Here is a 24,190-nt window from a genome sequence, read left to right as displayed (position 1 = left end):
GATGTTGATAGGCAAGGAAGTGCATAAATCTTCTAAATGGATATTAATGCATAGTATGATGGATTTTAAGGTATGTTTTTGATTATGTTACCATAAATAGATATGAGGTATGTTTTATTGAAATGTAATTTGCATATAAATGACAGATGCGAGTCTTTGAAGGTTAATGTTGGATGATCATCAGCCCAGTATACTTATTAAGATGTGGCTCATCCAGTAGATGATGTACATGAAATAACTGTCATGATACCAGATATCAATTAATGATATTTTGTTAGGTAAAAGCGAAGGTTTTCCTAAGAGCTTAAATTACGAACATCTAAGAGTTCATTGTTGAGTGAGGTCCTCGCAAGATAGAACTGAGACGTTATAAATGCATATTCGGTTAGGTATTGAAGCGATTTAGAATAATGTCACATAGAGACTCATATATACCGTCAAGTAGCATTATTACTCATGTAAATTTCTTATTTTTAGGGTATTAATGAATATATTATCTTCTTTAATTCTGTAGTATTAAGTAACTTACCCAACCAGCCAAAAAAATGATCAAACACCTACATACATACATACATACATACATACATACATACATACATACATACATACATACATACATACATACATACATACATACATACATACATACATACATACATACATACATACATACATACATACATACATACATACATACATACATACATACATACATACATACATACATACATACAATATCATTATAGACTGTTATGCCTTTCAGCTGACAATGGTGATATGACAAGTAGCAAAGAGAGTGCAATACCCAGGAACTCTTCAACTAGAAGGCCTAGAAGAACATAAACTGAACATATGGGCATGGGAAATTTAATGATGATGATGATGATGATGATCTTGTTTCATGGGGCCTAAACACTGAGGTCATGGCCCCTGCATATTCAAATACTTATCAGAGCTTAAGTTCCACCATCCAGAAGTTGGTTACTTGATTCTTTCCCTCTAGATATGTCAAGGTATCGTGCAACAGGCAATGTTTACTTGGGCTAGAATGACCTGTCGTTCTTGTTTACTCCTCTTAACTCTGAAGATGTTAAAACAATCCATCCTTTGAACACGCTTAAGCATTTGACAAGTGCAGATAAAGGCATCAAATAAAATATTTTTGGATTATCTTCAGAGGAGCGTGCTATCGACTAATAACCAATAATTTATAACAGAGATAAATACATTACCTGTCAAGAACAGACACCAGACAAATAACACCAAGGAAATAATACCAGGTCTTCACCATGCGAGCCATGTAACAATAGACTTCTGACACCAAGGCTATATCACGTTCTTTTACACCAACGCTCATAACCTACAAAAAACATTAAAAAGTTACAAAATATTAATTGAAAGATAAATCAGATGGTAACTTAGTCATTATTAAAAAGTTTGCTTGGATAAAATTTGAAACATTTACAAATTTAAAAATCAGTATTGTACTAAAATCAGATTTCAGAAAACTAGGATAGAAATGTTAACATTGATGCTTTCATGGCACGTACTTGGAGGCAAGATATGGGCTTTTGGGCTTATGCCTGATGCAAGTGTGTAATGGACTAGTATAACTTGGAAACAATTCTCTAAACCCACGGGTAAATAGTGAAAATATCGAGTTCGATAAGTAGGTGTTATTATTATGACTTGTGAGATGTGGCTATGAAGTTTTTTAAGTCTATTATTATTATTATTATTATTATTATTATTATTATTATTATTATCTACGTAGTTATGTATGACAGGTTGTCAATACGGATTTTATTTGGTATAAACCGTAGTCGTATCATTTATTATTTGTGTGTTATATGATCTGTCTTGCCAATATAAATGGTCCGTTATTGGACATCATAAATTTTCCAGCTAACTCATTCCTGGTTGCCAGCGTTTCACCCCTGTGTGCTAAGATGGGCTCATCAGTTGGTACCTAGCACACCCACCAAGAGGCATGGTTGCTGCATACCGTGGAGGCCACTGCGTAGGCTACTTGGAGCCACCGGCAGTGCCAATGCACTATGAGAGACTTTGTCTCATTACCAAAAATTGATGCCTATTGGCCATCAGATGATATAGATGTTGATTCCCATAGGGAACCTGAACCTGAAATAATATGTCCCAAATGAGTAAATTTATAATACCAATATAAATGGTCCGTTATTGGACATTATAAATTTTCCAGCTAACTCATTCCTGGTTGCCAGCATTTTACCCCCGTGTGCTAAGATGAGCTCATCAGTTGGTACCTAGCATCACCTAGGATCACTTACAAGCAGGTGTCTGTGAGAATCAGTACAAGTCATTGCAGGTAGAACAGAGCGAAGATGAGGAACAAGGAACTGTTGTTGAGAAGTGTGGAAATAGGAGGAAGGGAAATGGTAGGAAAGGGAAATGTAGAGTAGAGAATAGGAAAAGTCAGGTGGAACAGGGTTATGGGAGGGATAAAAAGGAGGAGAAAGTAGCTTCTGCAGCTGTCAGTAAAGATAGGGCTGACCAGGAAGGGAAGGGATCAGTTGAGGTGGGTAGGGTTGAGGCTCTGGTCATGGGGGATTCCATTATTAGACATGTGAGGAAAGTGTGTGAAGGAAAGGGAACCAGGGTAGAGTGTTATCCAGGAATTAGGTTGAGGCAGATTTTGAAGAAAGCAGAAGAGAAGGAGGAGGGGAAGGAGAAGGTGGTAGTGTACACGTTGGTACCAACAACGTAAAGCTAGCTGGTATAAGTACCAACATAGTTGGGGATGTGTGGGATCTGGTAAATGCAGCACGGATGAAGTTTAAGGAAGCAGAGATTGTTATCAGTGGAATACTGCGTAGGAGGGATACTGGCTGGAGGGTGATTGGGGATTTAAATGAGACTATGGAGTGGGTATGTGAGAGACTGGGAGTGAAATTTCTAGATCCTAATGGGTGGGTAGGAGATAGGGACCTGCGCTCAGATGGCCTTCACTTAAACCGCAGTGGTAAGTATGTTAGGTCATCAGCCCAGAGGCTGGTCGGATCCTCAAATAGCACCACTAAAGGTTATGCGGTTATATGGAAACCACAAAAACCAATGGCAGCACCAAAATAAGGCGTACTAGGCAAGACGAGGAGTGAGGTAGTTTGCCATTGCTTTCCTAACTTGGTCAGAAAGTGCTATTGCAGCACGACTGACCCTATGAGCAACACCTTTCATAACATTCAGATGCACTAGTCGTGCTTTGAATGTCATTACTCAGCACCACCCATACCCCAGCAGCTTCCATATTGTCACAGCCATGAATGAGACTGGGACTTCAGTGGAAGCTACAATTTACTCTGGCCTGTGCCAAGAGATGGATACAAAAGTACTGTATCCATCAAGAAATGGCAGCATACAATAAGTTAGGAAATTTGTTTGGAAGGGTAATAGGGAGGTACATTCAGGGAAACAGGGTGGCCTAGGGAGCGGTGATAAGAGAACAGGGAACTGGAAATCAAGTAGGGATGACATAAAAATGTTAGTGTTGAACTGTAGAAGTATTGTAAAGAAAGGAATAGAATTAAGTAATTTATAGATATACTAGCAAGATACCCATGCTTCGCTACGGTATTATAATGAAATCTATAATTGAATGCTTAACGTTTTATATATAATCCACTGAAATTCGCGATCTGACTCGCTTTCCGAGAGAATCCGCCAAAATTCACGCTCTGACTCGTTTCCTGAGAGATTACGGCGAAGTTCCCCCCATTTTTCAATCTTTCTTTCCAGCAATCGATTTCGTACTTCCCGGGCTAGGTCCAGGCATTCCATCATCCGGTCAGTTTAGTCCCTAAATATTTGCCATCTTTTCCTATAAGCATTTTTAATATGGATCAAATCCTTGAGGAGATCCGGCGTGGTGTCTTCTTGGGTGCCTTGGCAGTACTGAACCCGCGGCCGGACTTTAATCGTAGTCATTACCCGGTCAGGACCTGTTTCCAGCATGGTCCGCACATTTAAGACAGTCCAGAACATTATTTTTATTATTAGCGTGGGTGATATTAGTTGAATTTAGGTTATTAATATTATTATTGTTATTATAGATGTTCTGGACCCCACAGCAAGATGCACAAGATGCAAGACCGCTACTTGGCGGTAAATTACATCTGCTGCCATTGTCATTGCGTAGGCAAGTGCGCGGGATTTCTCGCAATACGAATGATAAACTTCCGTGCATTATTGACCTTATTATAGAGGTGACAATTGCACGGTCAATATAATTCCTATCGTTTATTTTAAATGTGTTTAAATTTTTATTTATATGCCAGGAGAATCTACTGTAATCTAACTTTATGTTCGTCAAAGGAAAAGATGGCTCTTGAAAACAAACCCAGGAAAGATAAAAAATGATCATTTTATGATCAGAATAAGTACATTATGAACAGTAAAATCAATTGGACTCAACTCCTTTTTCACCCCAAGCCCGTTAAGTTGCTTTACTCACCCCCCACCACCAAAAAAAAAAGAATGCTTGTTCCTTTATGTTTAAAGGAGATTCCAAATACCAATGTTCATGTCTGTTACCTTCAGTTCTGAGATATAAGTATCCCCATAAAAACAATTAACTTTTTAAGTTCCTTACACACTCCCCCCCCCCCTCCCCCGCCTTAAGTGAATTTTCCGACAAAAAATACTTGTTTCTTTAATAGTAACGGATCTTCTAAATACCAATTATCACGACTCTAACATCTTCAGTTTTTGAGATATGTGTCCTCATAAAAGGAATTCAACTCATTTGCACCCTCGCCCACAAAGATGATTTCCCCACAAAAACGCGTTTTTCTTTGTTTTTAAAGAAGATCCAAATACCAAATTTCACGTCTGTAACAACTTTAGTTTTTATTAGATGTAAGTATCCTCATACAATTAATTTAATTAATTTTTCGATTCTTTCACCTCCACCCCCCTTCATTGGATTTTACGAAATCAAAGGAATACATGTTTCTTTACTTTTAAAGCAGATTCCAAACACCAATTTTCACGTCTGCAAAAATCTTTCTTTTTTGAGATAATAGTATCTTCATACAAATAATTCAACTAATTTTTTAACCCCACTTCCCCCTTTTAAGTGGATTTCGGAAAACAAAAAATTACGTATTTATATATTTTTAAAGGAGATTCCAAATACAGTGGAAGCTCGGATTGCGAGTAACTTGTCTACGAGTGTTTTGCAAGACGAGCAAACATTTTAAATAAATTGTAACTTGATAAGCGAGTGAGGTTTCGCAATACGAGCGTCACGTGTACATACGTTTCCACCTACCCTGTGCCTTTGTTTTCAGCTCCCCCTGCCACTCTCTTTCCTGGGAAAGTGAGTGTAATCATTTCCCGCGTTGGACTTCAGTTGGCGTGCCTCGCTCGCATATTTAACACCGTACGAGTGTACATGTTTTGTTTCTGTCATTAGTGATATAACTGTTCCGCAACGAGGGGCCCTGTGAACGAAAAGAAGGCTAAAAAGGAATTCGGTCGGATGAAGGAGATGATTACAATGGAATTTAAGAAAGGAAATGATCAAAAAACACGAACGAGGTATGTGAGAGGCTGATATCGCGAGATTTTATAACAAGTCTACGTCTACAACAGGAGGAGGTTATGGAGATCTCGTCCGAGGATGAGGAAAAGTCAATGGAATCTCTCACTTCAACTGAGATTCCTTCACACCAATAATGATTCTATTGTAAGGTAAAGTGCAGTTTAATTGTTTTACGTTATATTTTGTTTTAGAAATGTTATGCGAATAAATGTTTTTGTGGGCTTGTGTTGTGGACGAATCATCCGAGTTTCAATAGTTTCTTAAGGGAAAATTTGCTTTGATATATGAGCAATTTGAATTACGAGCATGTTGCCGGAACAAATTATGCTCGCAATCCAAAGTTCCACTGCACCAAATTTTGCGTCTGTAACATTTTACATTTCTGAGATATACTGTAGATATCGTCTTTCTAAAAACTCAACCCAATTTGTCACTCCTGTTTAAACTCCATTAATTGGATTTTCCAAAAACAAAAAAGATACACGTTTCTTTATTTTTAAAGGTGATCCCAAATACCAATTTTCAGGTCTGTCATATCTTCATTTTCTGAGATATAAGTAAGCTCATTAAAGGCATTCAACCCCCCCCTTTTCACCCTTTTACACCCTTGGTATTGGGATTTTCCGAGAACAAAAAATGCGTGTTTCTTTATTTTTAAAGGAGATTCTAGATACCATCTTTAAATCCGTAAAATTTTATTAAAGTTTTGAGATAGAGATACACTCATTTAAAAAAATTCACACCTCTTTTCACCCTCCCGTTAATTAGACTTTCCAAAAACAAAAAAATACGTGTTTATATTTAAAGGATATTCTAAATACCAATTTTTAAATCTGTAAACTTTTAAAGTTTTGAGATATAGATGCACTCATTTGTGATATAAGTATCCACATTAAAGGCATTCAACCCCCTTTTCACTCTTCCTATTGGGATTTTCCGAAAACAAAAAGATATGTTTCTTTATTTTTAAAGGAGATTCCAAATACAAATTGTTACATTTCTAAACTTTAAAAGTTTGGAGTTATAGATACACTCATTTTAAAAAATCCACCCCCACTTCACCCCCTATTAATTGGATATTCCAAAAACAAAAAAATACGTGTTTCTTTATTTTTAAAATGAGATCCTAAATACCAATTTTCAGGTCTGTAATATCTTCAGTTTCTGATATATAAGTATCCTCATTAAAGGCATTCAACCCCTTTTCACCCCTCCTATTGGAATTTTCCGAAAACAAAAAATACGTGTTTCTTTATTTTTAAAAGAGATTCTAAATACCCATTTTTACATCTGTAAACTTTTAAAAGTTTGGAGTAATAGATACACTCATTTTAAACCCCCCCCCTTTTCAGCCCCCATTAATTAGATTTTCCAAAAACAAAAAATACGTGTTACTTTGTTTTTAAAGGAGATCCCAAATACAAATTTTCAGGTCTGTAATATCTTCATTTTCTGAGATATAAGTATCCTCATTAAAGGCATTCAACCCACTTTTCACCCGTTTTTGACCTTTCCTATTGGGATTTTCCGAAAAGAAAAAGTGCGTGTTTCTTTATTTTTAAAGGAGATTCTAAATACAAATTTTTACATCTGTAAATTTTAAAATTTGAGTTATAGATACACTCATTTTAAAAATTCAACCCCCTTTTCACCTGCCATTATTTGGATTTCCCCCCCAAAAAATTACCTGTTTCTTTCTTTTTAAAGGAGATCCCAAATAGCAATTTTCAGGTCTGTAATATCTTCAGTTTCTGAGATATAAGTATATTCATTAAAGGCTTTCAACCCCTTTTTCTCCCCCTCCTATTGAGATTTTCCAAAAACAAAAAATAAGCATTTCTTTATTTTTAAGGGAGATTCTAAATACTAATTTTTACATCTGTAAACTCTTAAAGTTTTGAGATATAGATACACTCAATTTAAAAATTCACCCCCTTTTCACCATCCTATTAATTGGATTTTCCAAAAACAAAAAGTACGTGTTTCTTTATCTTTAAAGGAGATCCCAAAATACAATTTTCAGGACTGTAATATCTTCAGTTTCCGAGATATAAGTATCCTCATTGGCTTTCAACCGGTTTTTCACCCCTCCTATTGGGATTTTTTGAAAACAAAAAATGTTTCCTTATTTTTAAAGGAGATTCTAAATATACCCATTTTTACATCTGTAAACGTTAAAAGTTTTGAGATATAGATACTCTCATTTTAAAAATTCACCCCCATTTTCGCCCCCCTTAGCGACGGAATATCCAAAAATCCTCCCTCAGCGAGCACCTACAACAGGGCCTCTCAGACTGCACGCGCCTGGTGCATGCACTGTGCACGGTGCAAAAGACGACTTTGCATGGTTGACCAGAGTGCAGACCCCCACTCCTCGATTTGGAGCAACAGCGCTGTCTCTCTCTTTCCCCACGCCTGTCTTGCTTACTCTCCCTATCTCTCTCTTCCTCACTTGCTCCGTAGTGCTCCAAATTCGAGCCGAGTTGATCTGAGCTTAGCCGAGTAGCCCAGAGACGAAGCGTTGGTCCGAGCGGAGCCGATGCACAGTGCACGGAGCTCTTGCGCCTCGATTTGCACGCGTGAGATTTTGGGCGTCTGGGGGGCCCTGACCTACATTGTAATATGACGGTATCCTCAAAATTTCATTTCTTTATGTCCAGTAGTTTTGGCTCGGCGATGATGAATCTTTTTTTTTTTTTTTGCTAGGGGCTTTACGTCGCACCGACACAGATAGGTCTTATGGCGACGATGGGATAGGAAAGGCCTAGGAGTTGGAAGGAAGCGGCCGTGGCCTTAATTAAGGTACAGCCCCAGCATTTGCCTGGTGTGAAAATGGGAAACCACGGAAAACCATCTTCAGGGCTGCCGATAGTGGGATTCGAACCTACTATCTCCCGGATGCAAGCTCACAGCCGCGCGCCTCTACGCGCACGGCCAACTCGCCCGGTGATGATGAATCAGTCAGTCAGGATATTATGTTCTTTTATATATATAGAGATATTTACCAGATATTGTAATAGGAGATGAATCATGGCTGAGAAATGATATAATGGATGCAGAAATTTTCTCACAGAACTGGAGTGTGTATCGCAGAGATAGGGTAGGAATGGTGGGAGGGGAAGTATTCATTCTGGTGAAAGTATTTGTAAGCAATGAAAAAGTTAAAGATGACAAACGTGAAATTCTAGGGGTAAGGCTCATTTCTAAAGATTATAGGCAACTTATATCATTGGAGTGTACAGACTGAGAAAGGGTAGGGCTAACACAGATTCAGAATTATTTGATAAGATAATCAGCTATGTGGGAAACAACATGGAAAGGAATGTGATTGTAGCAGGAGATCTGAATTTACCAGATGTCAATTGGGAAGGAAATGTGAATGACAGGAAGCATGACCAACAAACGGCAAATAAGTTAATATGTGAAGGACAGATGATTTAGAAAGTGATGGAACCAACTAGATGGAAAAAATGTCCCGGATGTGGTACTGGCAAAACCAGATGAGCTCTATAGAGAAACCAAAGTAATAGATGGTATTCGTGATCATGAAGCTGTTTTTGTGGTAGTTAAAAATAAATGTGATAGAAAGGAAAGTATTAAAAGTAGGACTATTACGCAGTACCACATGGCTGATAAAGCAGGCATGAGGCAGTTTGAAAAAAAAAAGAAACTATGATCGGTGGAAAGGGGTAAATAAAAATGTAAACAGACTCTGGGATGGGTTTAAAGCAATTGTTGAAGAATGTGAAAACAGGTTTGTACCTTTAAAGGTGGTAAGGAATGGTAAAGACTCACCTTATTATAACAGAGAAATAAAGAGACTAAGAAGGAGGTGCAGATTAAAAGAAATAGTCAGAAATGGCAGTAGAAGTAAGGAGAAATTGAAGGAACTTACTAGGAAATTGAATATAGCAAAGAAGGCAGCTAAGGAAAACATGATGGCAAGCATAATTGGCAGTCATACAAATTTTAGTGAAAAATGGAAGGGTGCAGAAACAGGTTCTAACAAGGACATTCCAGGAATAATTAATGAACAAGGGGAGTGTGTATGTCAGGATCTTCAAAAGGCAGAAGTATTAAGTCAGCAGTATGTAAAGATTGTTGGTTACAAGGATAATGTCCAGATAGAGGAGACTAATGTTAAAGAACTATTAACAATGACATTTACAATAAGATACAAAAGTTGAAAACTAGAAAAGCGGCTGGAATTGATCAGATTTCTGGGGATATACTAAAGACAATGGGTTGGGATATAGTACCATATCTGAAGTACTTATTTGATTATTGTTTGGTTGAAGGAGCTATACCAAGTGAATGGAGGAAAGGGTGATAGACATAAAGCAGAAAATTACAGGCCAGTAAGTTTGACATGCATTGCATGTAAGCTTTGGGAAGGCGTTCTTTCCGATTACATTAGACATGTTTGCAAAATTAATAACTGGTTCGATAGAAGGCAGTTCGGTTTTAGGAAAGGTTATTCCATTGAAGCTCAACTTGTAGGATTCCAGCAAGATATAGCAGATATTTTGATTCAGGAGATCGAATTGACTGTATCACGATTGACCTGTCTATAGCATTTGATAGGGTGGATCATGGGAGACTACTGGCAAAAATGAGTGCAAATGGACTAGACAAAAGAGTGACTGAATGGGTTGCTATATTTCTAGAAAATAGATCTCAGAGAATTACAGTAGTCGAAGCTTTATCCGACCCTGTAAAAATTAAAAGGGGAATTCCTCAAGGCAGTATTATTGGACCTTTATGTTTTCTTATATATATAAATGATATGAGTAAAGAAGTGGAATCAGAGGTAAGGCTCTTTATTCTATATATTCTGTATAGAGTAATAAATAAGTTACAAGACTGTGAGCAACTGCAATGTGACCTCGATAATGTTGTGAGATGGACAGCAGGCAATGGTACGTTGATGAACTGGGTTAAAAGTCAAGTTGTGTGTTTCACAAATAGGAGAAGTCCTCTCAGTTTTAATTACTGCGTTGATGGGGTGAAAGTTTCTTTGGGGTATCATTGTAAGTACCTAGGTGTTAATATAAGAAAAGACCTTCATTGGGATAATCACATAAATGGGATTGTAAAGAACGGGTACAGATCTCTGCACATGGTTATGAGGGTATTTAGGGGTTGTAGTATGGATGTAAAGGAGAGGGCACATAAGTCTCTGGTAAGACCCCAATGAGAGTACGGTTCCAGTGTATGGGACCCTCACCAGGATTAGTTGATTCAAGAACTGGAAAAAATCCAAAGAAAAGCAGCTCGATTTGTTCTGGGTGATTTCCGACAAAAGAGTAGCGTTGCAAAAATGTTACAAAGTTTGGGCTGGGAAGAATGGGGAGACCGGGCGAGTTGGCCGTGCGCGTAGAGGCGCGCGGCTGTGAGCTTGCATCCGGGAGATAGTAGGTTCGAATCCCACTATCGGCAGCCCTGAAGATGGTTTTCCGTGGTTTCCCATTTTCACACCAGGCAAATGCTGGGGCTGTACCTTAATTAAGGCCACGGCCGCTTCCTTCCAACTCCTAGGTTTTTCCTATCCCATCGTCGCCATAAGACCTATCTGTGTCGGTGCGACGTAAAGCTCCTAGCAAAAAAAAAAAAATGGGGAGAAAGAAGACGAGCTGCTCGACTAAGTGGTATGTTTTGAGCTGTCAGCAGAGAGATGGCGTGGGAGGACATTAGAAGACGAATAAGTTTAAGTGGCGTCTTTAAAAGTAGGAAAGATCACAATAGGAAAATAAAGTTAGAATTCAAGAGGACAAATTGGAGCAAATATTCACTTATGGGAAGGGGAGTTGGGGATTGGAATAGCTTTCCAAGGGAGATGTTCAATATATTTCCAATTTCTTTGAAATCATTTAAGAAAAGGCTAGTAAAACAACAGATAGGGAATCTGCCACCTGGGTGACTGCCCTAAATGCAGATCAGTATTGACTGATTGATTGATTGATTGATTGATTGATTGATGGGAAGGAAGCGGCCATGGTCTTAATTAAGGTACATCCCCTGCATTTGGTTGGTATGAAAATGGGAAACCACGGAAAACCATCTTCAGGGCTGCCGACAGTGGGGTTCAAACCTATTATCTCCCGAATACTGGATACTGGCCGCACTTAAGTGACTGCAGCTATCGAGCTCAGTAAAAAAAAAAAAAAAAAAAAAAAAAAAAAAAAAAAAAAAAAAAAAAAAAAAGTATGCGTTTCTTTATTTCTAAAGGAGATTCAAAATATCAACTTTCACACCTGCAACATCTTCAGTTTCTGAGATATAAGTATCCTCATAAACAGAATTCAACTCCTTCTATACTTATTTTCACCCCTCACCTAAGTCTATTTTCCAAAAACAAAAAACACAATATGTTTCTTTATTTTTAAAGGAGATTCCAAATAGCAATTGTCATGTCTGTAACCTTCAGTTTTTGAGATACATGTATCCTCATAAAAATAATTCAACTCCATTTTCAACCCCCCCCCCCCCCTCCTCAAGTTGAGTTTCACCCCAAATTGCTTGTTTCTTTATTCTTAAAGGAGATTCCAAATTCCAATTTTCACGTTTGTAACATGTTTAATTTTTTAGATGTAAGTATCCTCATACACATAATTAAACTAATTTTTCAATTCTTTCACCCCCATCCCATAAGCAGATTTTCTGAACACAAAAGAATACGTTTCTTTCTTTCAAAGGAGATTCCAAATACGAATTTTCACGTCTGCAACATCTTAAGGTTTTTGAGATATATGTACCGTCATACAAAGAGTTCAACTAATTTTTCAGTTCTTTCACCCCCCCCCCCCTTAATTGGATTTTCCGAAAACAAATAAATACATACGTATTTCTTCATTTTTAATGGAATCTCCAAGTACCAATTTTCACCCCTGTAACATCTACAATTTTTGAGATATCACTCTCCTAATAAAAATAATCCAACCCCCTTTTCAGTCCTTTGTTAACCCCCTCTTAGGAGATTTCTCTGAAAGAAAAAATATGTGTTTCTTTATTTTTAAAAGAGATTAAAAATAACAATTTTTACATCTATAACATGTTAAGTTTATGAGATGTTCTGTAGATATTCTCATTTCAAAAATTCACCCCCTTTTTTCAGTTTCCCTTAAGTTAATTTTCCAAAAATAAATTATCTATATTTCATTAATTTTACAGGAGATACCAAATACCAATTTTCACATCTGTAACAATCTACGTTTCTGAGATATACTTTAGATACAGCCTTATTAAAATTTCACCCACTCTGTCACTCCTGTTCACCCCCAATTAATTGGATTTTCCGAAAACGAAAAACAAAAAGTGTTTCTCTATTTTTTAAAGGAGATTCCAAATACCAATTTTCATGCCTTTAACATCTTCAGTTTTTGAGATATAAGTATCCTCATAGAAGGTATTCAACCCCCTTTTCATCTTTTTTCACCCCACTTAAGGTGATTTTCAAAAAAAAATTTCTATATTTTTAAAGGAGATTTTAAATACCAATTTTTACATTTGTAAACTTTTAAGTTTTTGAGATATAGATATGCTCATTTAAACAATTCACCCCTTAGTGAGCACCTACACTGTAATATATATCCCCAAAATTTCATTTGTTTATGTCCAGTAGTTTGGGATTGGCGATGATGAATCAGTCAGTCAGTCAGTCAGCCAGCCAGCCAGCCAGGATGTGTTATTTTTTATATATATATATATATATATATAGATATATCTGTCAATTTGTTGATCTCAACTGCAGTGCTTACAAAAGCACGGAGACAAAGTGATTCTTATCCATGTAAAACATTAAAACAGAGTGTGCATCAACAGAGCAGTGGAAAAAGGTATAATTCTTGACTTGCTTGCTAGTAACTTTTACGTTGCACAGACACAGATAGGTCTTATGGCGACGATGGGAGAGGAAAGGGCTAGGAGTTGGAAGGAAGCGGCCGTGGCCTTAATTAAGGTACAGCCATCTTTGCCTGGTGTGAAAATGGGAAACCACCCATAAAGCCAAATGTACAATTTGTAACATACGCTTTTCTACTGCTTACAACCTGGGATTTTTTTTTTTGCCAGAGATATATGACTTTGCAGTTGTATGAGGAGGTGATGTTGTCAGACATGTCCCATATAACCCTGTTAAGTACTCGCTACTCACATGTGTGTTATGCATTATTTAGAATTGGACAGTGTTGTGCAATAAGGAACCAACCCACAAAATGAGAAGAGGTGCAATAGCTGGCTGGATGCGCCACATGTTGAGTGATCTTTAAAAAATATTTTGGTTACTCGATGGCAAGTAGTAACGATAATAAGAGCTATTGAACCAACCCTCGTATATACTAAGGAAGATTTCCTTTTCGCAACAAGGAACCAATCCATGGAAATCAGCTGATTCTTGACTGGACTGTGAATGCCATCATTAGTCTATTTAATAAAATACCGAGGTATGCATCACACTATCGACGAGAAAACACAAGTGAACAGTATATCCCTATAAATGACAATAGATAAGATGTATAAACAGTATGCTCAAGACATAGACAATCCAGTGAAACAGCCTGTTTTAAGAAGATTTTTTATGAACATTTCGACTTGACAAGAAAAAAGCTGATAAAAGAAACCTGTAATCTGTGTGGCACTGTAATTCAAAAAATTGAAAATGAACGAGATTAGCAGAAACAAAATTGTTTTGAAAGGAAAACTAAATAGACACTGATCAAATGCAAAAGAGGCAAAAGAAGACATTCTGAAATGATAAGTTTTGATTTAGAAAAAAACACTATCCCTTCCAAGACTGCCGACAAACATAATATTTTACAAGTGGCAAATATGGTTGTACAATTGTGGAATACACACTGGCAAGAAAATGAAGGGCACTGCTTTTTATGGTTACAAGGCACAGGTGGAAGTGGTGTGCTCATGTTTGAAAATATTCAGTGGTCAGAACTGCAAATATTAAAATGATTTTAATGTTGAAAAGTATAAGTTAATGGGGCAACAGCAAAACCTGAAGAAAGCAAAACTCAGTTTCTTGATATCTGGACATTCATTCTTACCAAATGATGCTCATTTCTCAGACATAGAATCAGCTCTTAGGCTTCAACAGAAGGTATTGACTATGGAAGACTATGCTTTCATTATGCAAAATTGCAGAAGAAAGAACCAATTCAAAGTTCACTTTATGGAGAAAACAGATTTCTATGGAACTGGAGAAAATGAAAAGTCAATAGTCAATCGTAAGACTGATACAAATAAAGAAAAAGTCAACTGGCTGAAGATCCGGGAAATAGTTCTGACAGAAGATCAGCTGTTTTCAATCGAGATGCATGCAGGTTTTGTTGAGAGTAAGAAGGTACAGACCATTGACATCAAAAACAAGTTTGGCCGACCAATGAAACAGCTTGTATTCTTCACACCTAAACTTGTATACCTGTGGCTCCAAAGTAAACCAATATCATCCACCAAACATGAAGATATAAAACCAGTAATGCGCCTGATTCCATCTGATGCAAAACTATTTTAAAAGAGCTGATATCAGATAATAGTGTACTGGATGATCTAGAAAGCTTCAAAGCACTGCTTCATTCTGAACTAAGATGATTCAGCTTAAAAAGAGAGATTAGCAACTTTCTGCATAAAAACCACCAGCGAACATACCTGCTGGAAAAAAAAGAAGCTAATAAGTGCTTTTGCGCAAGACTTGAATGCAGTGAAAATCTTTTATGTATTCTAATACAGTTAATGCCACAATGTAACAATAAAAATGGCAAATATATCTTAATTATTTTGACACTCAGAATTTTAAAAAAAAAAATATATATATTACTTTAAGTCACGTGTCCTATTGCTAAGAAGTTCAAAATAAATACTTTTTTTTTTGTAAATGATAAATTTCACATGTCTTGTTGTTAATACACAACCAAAAACCACCACAAAGGAACAAGGAACTTTACACTTTGTTCCACATAGTTGAACTGATTCTCAAATTTTCAGAAAAAAAAGGACAAGGAACCAACACACATTTAATCTGTAGAGGTATAAATAAGTAAAATTGTGATAAATGTACTAATGGAATATATTTGGTAAATAGAAAGCTAATGATCTGTAAATATTTGCATCTTTAAGTTCAATAGGGATTTTTTAATTTAATGCTTTGTTAAAACTCAATTTTCTCAGAACAAGTGGAGCGTGGGTTAGTTCCTTGTTGCTTAACACTGTCCAATCGTACGTTCTTGTTTGACAATGAAACTGTTTGTTGTAACTTTCTAGTTTGCCACCAGGTGGTGAGAAGTGTAGTGTTTTTAAATCATAACGAGTGCATAGCCAAAACTTGCTGCTTTGTCTTTGCAACTCCTGTTTCAATCATGGTCGCAATGCGATTAAGTCATGTTCATTTCAGTATTCAAAGTTTGGCATGCCATCAGCAAGGCACATTACAGGAATAAGTGTATTTTGTGTATATTTTAGTGTTCATAAATATTTAATTGTAATCTGTTTCATTAAACATGTTTGGCAGTTCATGCTACATCCGTGTGATCCAAATTCAGTCATATGAAGTCCATTAACCAGATACACTGAAACAATGAAATTTAGAACACCTAGTTTCAACTGCTATTTAATCAACCCTAGTCCCTCCAGTACCTAGACCCACTATCCAAAAAAAAGCTAACACACGTGAAACATGAGAAATGAAAATCCACAGCCTGTTTCCAGTCATTCGACCGGGTCAGGAATGGGATGACTGAAGCCCCCATCTAGCGGCGAGGACAGGAATTGTGCCGGCTGCTGAAGCCTCTCGCACTCCTCTGGGGCAATGATTAATGAATGACAGATGAAATGAAATGGTAATGGAGAGTGCTGCTGGAATGAAAGATGGCAGGGAAAACCAGAGTACCCAGAGAAAAACCTGTCCTGCCTCTGCTTTGTCCAGCACAAATCTCACATGAAGTGACCAGGATTTCAACCACGGAATCCAGCGGTGTGAGACCAGCGTGCTGCCGCCTGAGCCACGGAGGCTCTGTGAAACATGAGAAATAAAGGTAATAAAAGATGAGTATTAAAACTCCTCATAAATCATGGAAAGATTACAGATAGGACATAAGCAACACTGTTATAGATACCTTCTTTGGATACTTGTGGCTTGTGTGATATTGTTTTAAAGATAGTGTTTAAATTGTTCTTTTTTATAGTGATTTTGCACGAACACTTACAGATTTTTTGGTGACAGTGGAATGTGAAAAGACTAGGACAGAGAAGGTAGCAAATTGTGGAATGAATTAAGATATAGCTATTGCATCTGCCAAGTGTGAAAATGGGGAATCATGCACAATCATCCACAGAGCTGTTGATGGGAAAGTTCAAACAAAGTAGAAATAATAAAATAGAATCAATCAATTGCAAACACTCGAAAATGAGTAGGATGATCTTCCAATCAGAACTTCTCTTCATCTGTGAGTCTGTAGGTGACTGAACAGCCCAATACAGCAGGTACAGACTTTTCCGCAGAGATGGCAGATAGTCTGAGGTGAGTAGCCATTGTTCTCCCATTTCGTTCTTTTTCCTTCCTTCGTTGCCTCTTATCGTTCGCTTTTCACCTAAGATTTTTCAAAAAGTAGTGTGCTGCGATAAACTAAAGATCTCCAGGATGAACAGTTGAGGGCTAAGGTCTCCCAGTTGTTAACATCAATGTGGCACATCTCCAAGTTAGTCTTAAGTACATGCTTAAATAGCTTCCTCTGATCACCCAAACAACACATACCCATTGTTAACTCAGAGTAAAACACTTACTTGGGAATGTGATTGTCGAGCATTCATATTACATGCCCTACCCATTGTAGCTGACGTCTTAAAACCATGGCTTCTATACTGGTGGTCTGTGACTCTTCAAGTACGCTGACATTTGTGCGTCTATCTTGGCAGGTTATACACAAAATTCTCCTTAAATATTGTTGGTAATATTGTCCAAACTTTTTAATCTGCTGCCTGTAGCATGTCCAAGATTCAGATCCATATAGTAAGCTGGGAACTACAACTGAATTGTATGAGGATCTTTGTTGAAAAATTGACGTTATGATTGTCAAATACTCTAGATCATAGTTCGGTAAAGGATGCTCCAGCATGGTTGATTCTACATTGGATTTCTGAATCTGTATTTGCTCTTGATGAGAGGATGCTGCCAAGGTACGGAAAGGAGTTTACTACTTGAAGGCTCACTCCGTAGATGGAGACACTGATCTGTCTATGTCTTTCTCCAGGGGCTGGTTGATAGAGAATCTGTGTCTTATCGGTTTTCAGTCTCAGACCAATCTTTCTGTATGCGGTTGAAAAGGCATTCAGGATTAACAGTAGTTATTCAGACTGAGTTACAACTGCATTATCATCAGCATACTGTAACTCGACTAATGCTGTAGAAAGTGTACAATAGAATACACTGGTGCAGGCTTTCACGGCTGATGTCAATCAATAAGATTAGACGATTTCCCAGAATATTAGACTGAGTAGACTTAAAAAAAATAAAAAAAAGTGCTGATGATTCAGCTGCACTGCAGTAACCCTTTTCAAGACAAAATGATATAGGTTAGTGTTCCTTTAAGGTATCTTAAGGCCAGGTGGTGGCACCACCATCGACTTTTCTCTCCCTTGTATTGTTATTAAGGCATGTGTAGTGTGTACCACTGTGTACAAAATTCAGTCCTCCAGCAGTGAGTAACAACCTCCAAAGACTGCTAATCTGTAAGTAGGCCCTCTTCTTTCCAGACAGAGTTGTCATGCTTCATTATCAACACAGGTTCTCGGTAGAGATGAGAACAATGCTGATAAATCGTAACCAGAACCATACTTTCCTCAAATTTAACTTTATCGTATTCACACAGATGCTCACACGAGATGCTGTCAATTGGGTACACTGTTTTATTTACAAATTATATTAACATTAATAGTTGCACATCAAATGAACCACCATCCTGAACTCAATCAACTGCCATATTAGCATGCAAACCAACTACGGAACACTTGACAAGATCACGTGGTACCAACACAACATAACCACTTCAACGGCAAAACCACAACATCAGTTCACGTACTTAACTCGACTAAGGACTCTCACTAACAACTCGACTAAACAACACAAGACTGTCTTTTATATACCTTGCCTGGCAAGGCTTCCAGAAAAGTAAGACACAACATGATTTCTCAGATCTTCTTGAGTTTCCATTAATCTATATGCAAATGAATAGAAGATTCTGTGAAACTTGAGTGACAAAAGTGCATTGTTCTAGACTATTACCCTGTGTTGCACAACATTACATTGCATTTATATATCATATTTACAGGTAATAATAAATTATATACTATTAATTACATGTTCTTACATTAAATAAAATCGTATTAATAAACATACAACAGAAGTATCGTGACATAACCTCACATGTTCTGTTACACAAGACAAATCATACAACACACCACTAATCTATATATATAAAATAGCTTGTCCTGACTGACTGACTGACTGACTGACTGACTGACTGATTCATCATCGCCGAGCCAAAACTACTGGACATAAAGAAATGAAATTTTGGGGATATATTCATATTATGATGTAGGTGCTCGCTAAGAGAGCATTTTTGGATATTCCTCCGGTAAGGGGGTGAAAATGGGGGTGAAATTTTAAAATGAGTGTATCTATATCTCAAAACTTTAAAAGTTTACAGATGTAAAAATTGGTATTTAGAATCTTCTTTAAAAATAAGGAAACACGTATTTTTTTGTTTTCTGAAAATCCTAATACGAGAGATGAAAAAGGGTGAAAATGGGGGAAAATGGGTTGAATGCCTTTAATCAGGATACCGGTAATTATATCTCAGAAACTGAAGATATTACAGACCTGAAAATTGGTACTTTTGATCTCTTTTAAAAATAAAGAAGCACGTATTTTTTTGTTTTTGTAAAATCCAATTAATGGGAGGGTGAAAAGGGGGTGAATTTTTAAAATGAGTGAATCTATATCTCCAAAGTTTTAAAGTATGCAGATGTAAAAATTGGTATTTAGAATCTTCATTAAAAATAATGAAACACGTATTTCTTTGTTTTCGGAAAATCGCAATAGGAGGAGTGAAAAGGGGTGAAAAATGGGTTGAATGCCTTTAATGAGGCTACTTATATCTCAGAAACTGAAGATATTATAGACCTGAAAATTGGTGTTTGGGATCTCTTTTAAAAATAAAGAAACACGTATTTTTTGTTTTTCTGGAAAACGCAATTAAGGGGGTGAGAAGGGGGTTATATTTTAAAATGACTGTATCTATATCTCAAAACTTTTAAAGGTTATAGATGTAAAAAATGGTATTTAGAATCTCCATTAAAAATAAAGAAACACGTATATTTTGTTTTCGGAAAATCGTAATAGGAAGGGTGGTAAAGTTTGAAAAAGGGGTCGAATGCATTTCATGAGTCTACTTATATTTCAGAACCTGAAGATTTTACAGACCTGAAAATTGGTGTTTGGGATCTCCTTTAAAAATAAAGAAACACGTATTTTTCTTTTTGTGGAAAATCCAATTAATGGGGGGGGGGGTGAAAAGGGGTGATTTTTTAAAATGAGTGTATCTATATCTCAAAACTTTTAAAGTTTATAGATGTAAAAATTGGTATTTAGAATCTCCTTTAAAAATAAAGAAACACGTATTCTTTTGTTTTCGGAAAATCCCAATAGGAAGGGTGTAAAAGGGTGAATAATGGGTTGAATGCCTTTCATGAGGCTACTTATATGTCAGAACCTGAAGATATTACAGACCTGAAAATTGGTATTTTGGATCTACTTTAAAAGTAAAGAAACACGTATTTTTTCGTTTTTGGAAAATCCAAATATTTGGGGGGGGGGTGAATTTTTTAAAATGAGTGTGTCTACATCTTAAAACTTTAAAATTTACAGATGTAAAAATTGGTAGTTAGAATCTCCTCCAAAATAAAGGAACACGTTTTTTTGTTTCCTGTAAATCCTAATAGGAGGGGTGTAAAAGGGTGAAAAATGGGTTGAATGCCTTAATTGAGGATACACATATCTCATAAACGAAAGATATTACAGAACTGATAATTTGCATATGGGATCTCCTTTAAAAATTAAGAAACAAGTATTTTTTAGTTTTTGGAAAAGCCAATTAATGGCGGTTAAACAGGAGTGACAAATTGGGGTGAATTTTTTGAAAGACTGTATCTACAGAATATCTTGGAAACGTAAAATGTTACAGATGTAAAGAGTGGGTGTAAATCTCCTGTAAATGTAAAGAAATATAGGTGATTTGTTTTTGGAAACTCCACTAAAGGGGAACATAAAAGGGGTGAAATTTTAAAATGAGAATTTTTACAGTATATCTAAAAAAACTTAACATGTTACAGAAGTGAAAAATGGTATTTTTTATCTCTATTAAACATAAAAAAACGTGTACTTTTAGTTTTCGAAAATACCACTTGGGTGGAAGGGGGGCCTAAAAGTGACTGAAAATGGTGATGAATTCTTTTAATTAGGCTACTGATATCTCAAAAATGAAGATGTTACAGACGTGAAATTTGATATTTGCAATCTGCTTTAAAAGTAAAGAAACACGTATTATCGGAAAATCCAATGAAGGAGGGGGGGGGGGGGGTGTGTGAAAGAATTGAAAAATAAATTGACTGAATTGTATGAGAATACATACATCTAATAAAAACTAAAGTTGTTACAGATGTGAAAATCCTTATTTGGACCTCCTTTAAAAACAAAGAAGAACGCGTTTTGGTGGGGAAACCATCTTGGAGGGCGGGAGTGTAAAGGAGTTGAATTCCTTTCATGAGGACACATAAATCGAAAACTGAAGAAGTTAGAGTCGTGATAATTGGTATTTAGAAGATCCTTTACTATTAAAGAAACAAGTATTATTTGCGGGAAAATTCACTTACGAGGGGGGGGTGTTATTGTGAAATCAAGTGGAAAAAAGTGAATTTTTTTATGGGGATACTTACCTCTCAAAACTGAAGGTAATAGACGTGAACATTGGTGTTTGGAAGCACCCTTAAACATAAAGAAACAAGCATTCTTTTAATTTTTTATGGTGGGGGGGGGTTGGCGGTAAATAAATTTAACTTCGGTGGGGTGTAGAAGGAGGTGAGACCAACTGATTTTACTGTTATTAATGTACTTATAAGGATCCTCCGTTGCTCAGGCGGCAGCGCGCCGGCCTATCACAGCTGGGTTCCGTGGTTCAAATCCCGGTCACTCCATGTGGCATTCATGCTGGACAAAACGGAGGCGGGACAGGTTTTTCTCCGGATACTCCGGTTTTCCCTGTCATCAGCCATTCCAGCAACACATAATCATAATAATAATAATAATATTCCGGACCGTCGTCAAATGTGCGGACCGCGCTGGAAACGGCTCCTGGACGGGTAATGACTAAGAATGCAGTCCGGCCGTGGGTTCAGTGCCGCCAAGGCACCCAATATGACACCACGCCGGATCTCCTGAAGGATTTTATCCATATTAAAAATATTATAGGAAAAGATGGCAAAGATTTACGGACCCAACTGACCGGGAGGAATACCTGAGCCTAGCCCGGGAAGTACGTAATCGATTGCTGGAAAGGAAGATTTAAAAGTGGGAGGAAACGTGCCGTAAAATCATAGAAAACCAGTCAGATCGGGAATTTTGGTGGAATCTCGCAGAAAACGAGTCAGATCGCGAATTTCGGCGGATTATATATCTAATACAATAAGCATTCAATTATACATTTCAGTATAATACCGTAGCGAAGCACGGGTATCTTGCTAGTAAATAATAAATAGACATAAACAACTTCATAAATTCAAATAGCAACGTATGTAGCCACACCTCACAAGGAATAATAATAATAATAATAATAATAATAATAATAATAATAATAATAATAACAACAACAACAACAACACGACCACCACTTACTAATCAAGCTCGATATTTTCACTATTTACCCAAGGGTTTAGAGAATTGTTTCCAAGTTATACTAGTCCATTAAACACTTGCATCAATATCCCCCCTATAACTTGAAACTATTTCAACAGTCTATCACACTCGCTGACTTTGCCTTAGTCATAGATTATATCTTCTCTCTTCCTCGACGTCACTGGATGTGCTGTCCTCCTCTTGACTAGATCGTGCTGTGTCGAGGGTCGATGTCACCTTGCCACCAGCCTCCTCCTCGGTGGTAGTCGATGCATTCTCCTCCTCATGAACAGATTGTGCCGTTATCAGTAGTCTCTCCCCCAGGTGGACCCGTGGCAGTACCAGCCTTGAATAGGCATTGATTGGTGTCCATACCAAGTGCACACAACTTACGAGGCACATGGAGACAATCACTTCAAACCAAATGAAACAATAGATCACTACATCCGATGAAGAGGAACACTTATTCAAGTCAGGAATGTTCCTCTTCAACAAACCATTACACATATTACTATTGTACAAAATATAATTTATAAACCAAGTGGCTTGTCTATACAGATGGGGAATGCCAACTCCCAGATCAACTAAGGAATGTTTGGTTGCTGTAGGAGCAATGACATAGTTCGGCACCAACTGCAGCAGGTTTGATGTGTTGTTTGATGTCAATTTTGATTGTGTTGTTCGGACTTCATCAATGTTTTAAATTTGGATTGTAAATTGAGACATACCAGATTGTCTACTTTATTATTGGTTGTATGTGAGCATATGTTTTTCCAATTGGATCGTGGCTGAAGATGACCCAGTGTATATGGGGTCCAAACTAGTCCCAATTATATAGGATACTATACAAGCTAATGGTATTGAATACGTGGACCCTTCTCTACCCTTTGATAGTGATTGTCAATACGGACCATAATGAAATTCATAGCTTATGATGCATTGGTGCAGGCGCAGATGTAGCACCCTTTCACATAGCCAAGGATGATTTTCCGCATGTTGACTCGGCAGAATCTTCATCGGATAGACTGATATGTCCTCTTCACCTCCTGGATATCTGGCTTCAATGCTGTCGTGGAACTTCTTGAGGATGTCGGTCGTGTGCTGTCTAGGGATCACCACTACTACAGGCGCGTTGGAGAGGTGGGATCTGTACATTAAGAGTCCTCTGTCACCCGGAAGTTCTTGTAGTATATCTTCAATTACCTCGGGATGAGTCGACTATCAGTGTTTTGTCTCCTAATCCACTACGTCATGGTTCTACAGGGCTTACCTTGTTCGTGCCATTGCTTGATTACTCCCAGATCAAGTTTCTTCTAGATGGTCATAAGAACAGGTTTGTTGGGTTCGCTCTGGTGTTTTTGTGGAAACTCCCTCTCGACAATTGTGCTCCTAGCTTCCGGTTCCATCGCCGAGTGCCTAGATAAACTGTCTCTGTCTATATTCGTCGATCCTGGGACGTGACACACATCAAAATCAAATTCTGCGATTAACAGAGCCCATCGCATCACTTTAGATTTTGAGCCAGAGACCGAATTCAAGCATTTCAGAGCTGCATTATCAGTGTACAGCTGGAACTTCCTTCCCCTCAATTAGCCTCTGAATTTGCCCATGGCCCTCACCACGGCCAAGGCTTCCTTCTCGGCAGTGCAGTAGCGTTGTTT

At 37.3% G+C, this 24,190-nt stretch overlaps 1 protein-coding gene across 3 annotated transcripts in view; it reads right to left on the bottom strand.

The window, feature by feature from the left end:
- LOC136862786 (uncharacterized) overlaps positions 1–24,190 on the bottom strand; it is a 156,299-nt gene that overhangs the window by 39,840 nt on the left and 92,269 nt on the right. For all 3 annotated transcript variants that reach the window (XM_067139042.2, XM_067139043.2, XM_067139044.2), the window contains exon 3: positions 1,233–1,360. In XM_067139042.2, the coding sequence (XP_066995143.2) occupies positions 1,233–1,360 (128 nt within the window). The remainder of the gene's footprint in view (positions 1–1,232; positions 1,361–24,190) is intronic.

Source organism: Anabrus simplex, chromosome 2, assembly GCF_040414725.1.
Source record: "Anabrus simplex isolate iqAnaSimp1 chromosome 2, ASM4041472v1, whole genome shotgun sequence".
Classification (NCBI taxonomy): Eukaryota; Metazoa; Arthropoda; class Insecta; order Orthoptera; family Tettigoniidae; genus Anabrus; species Anabrus simplex.
This window is presented reverse-complemented; position numbering and strand designations above follow the sequence as displayed.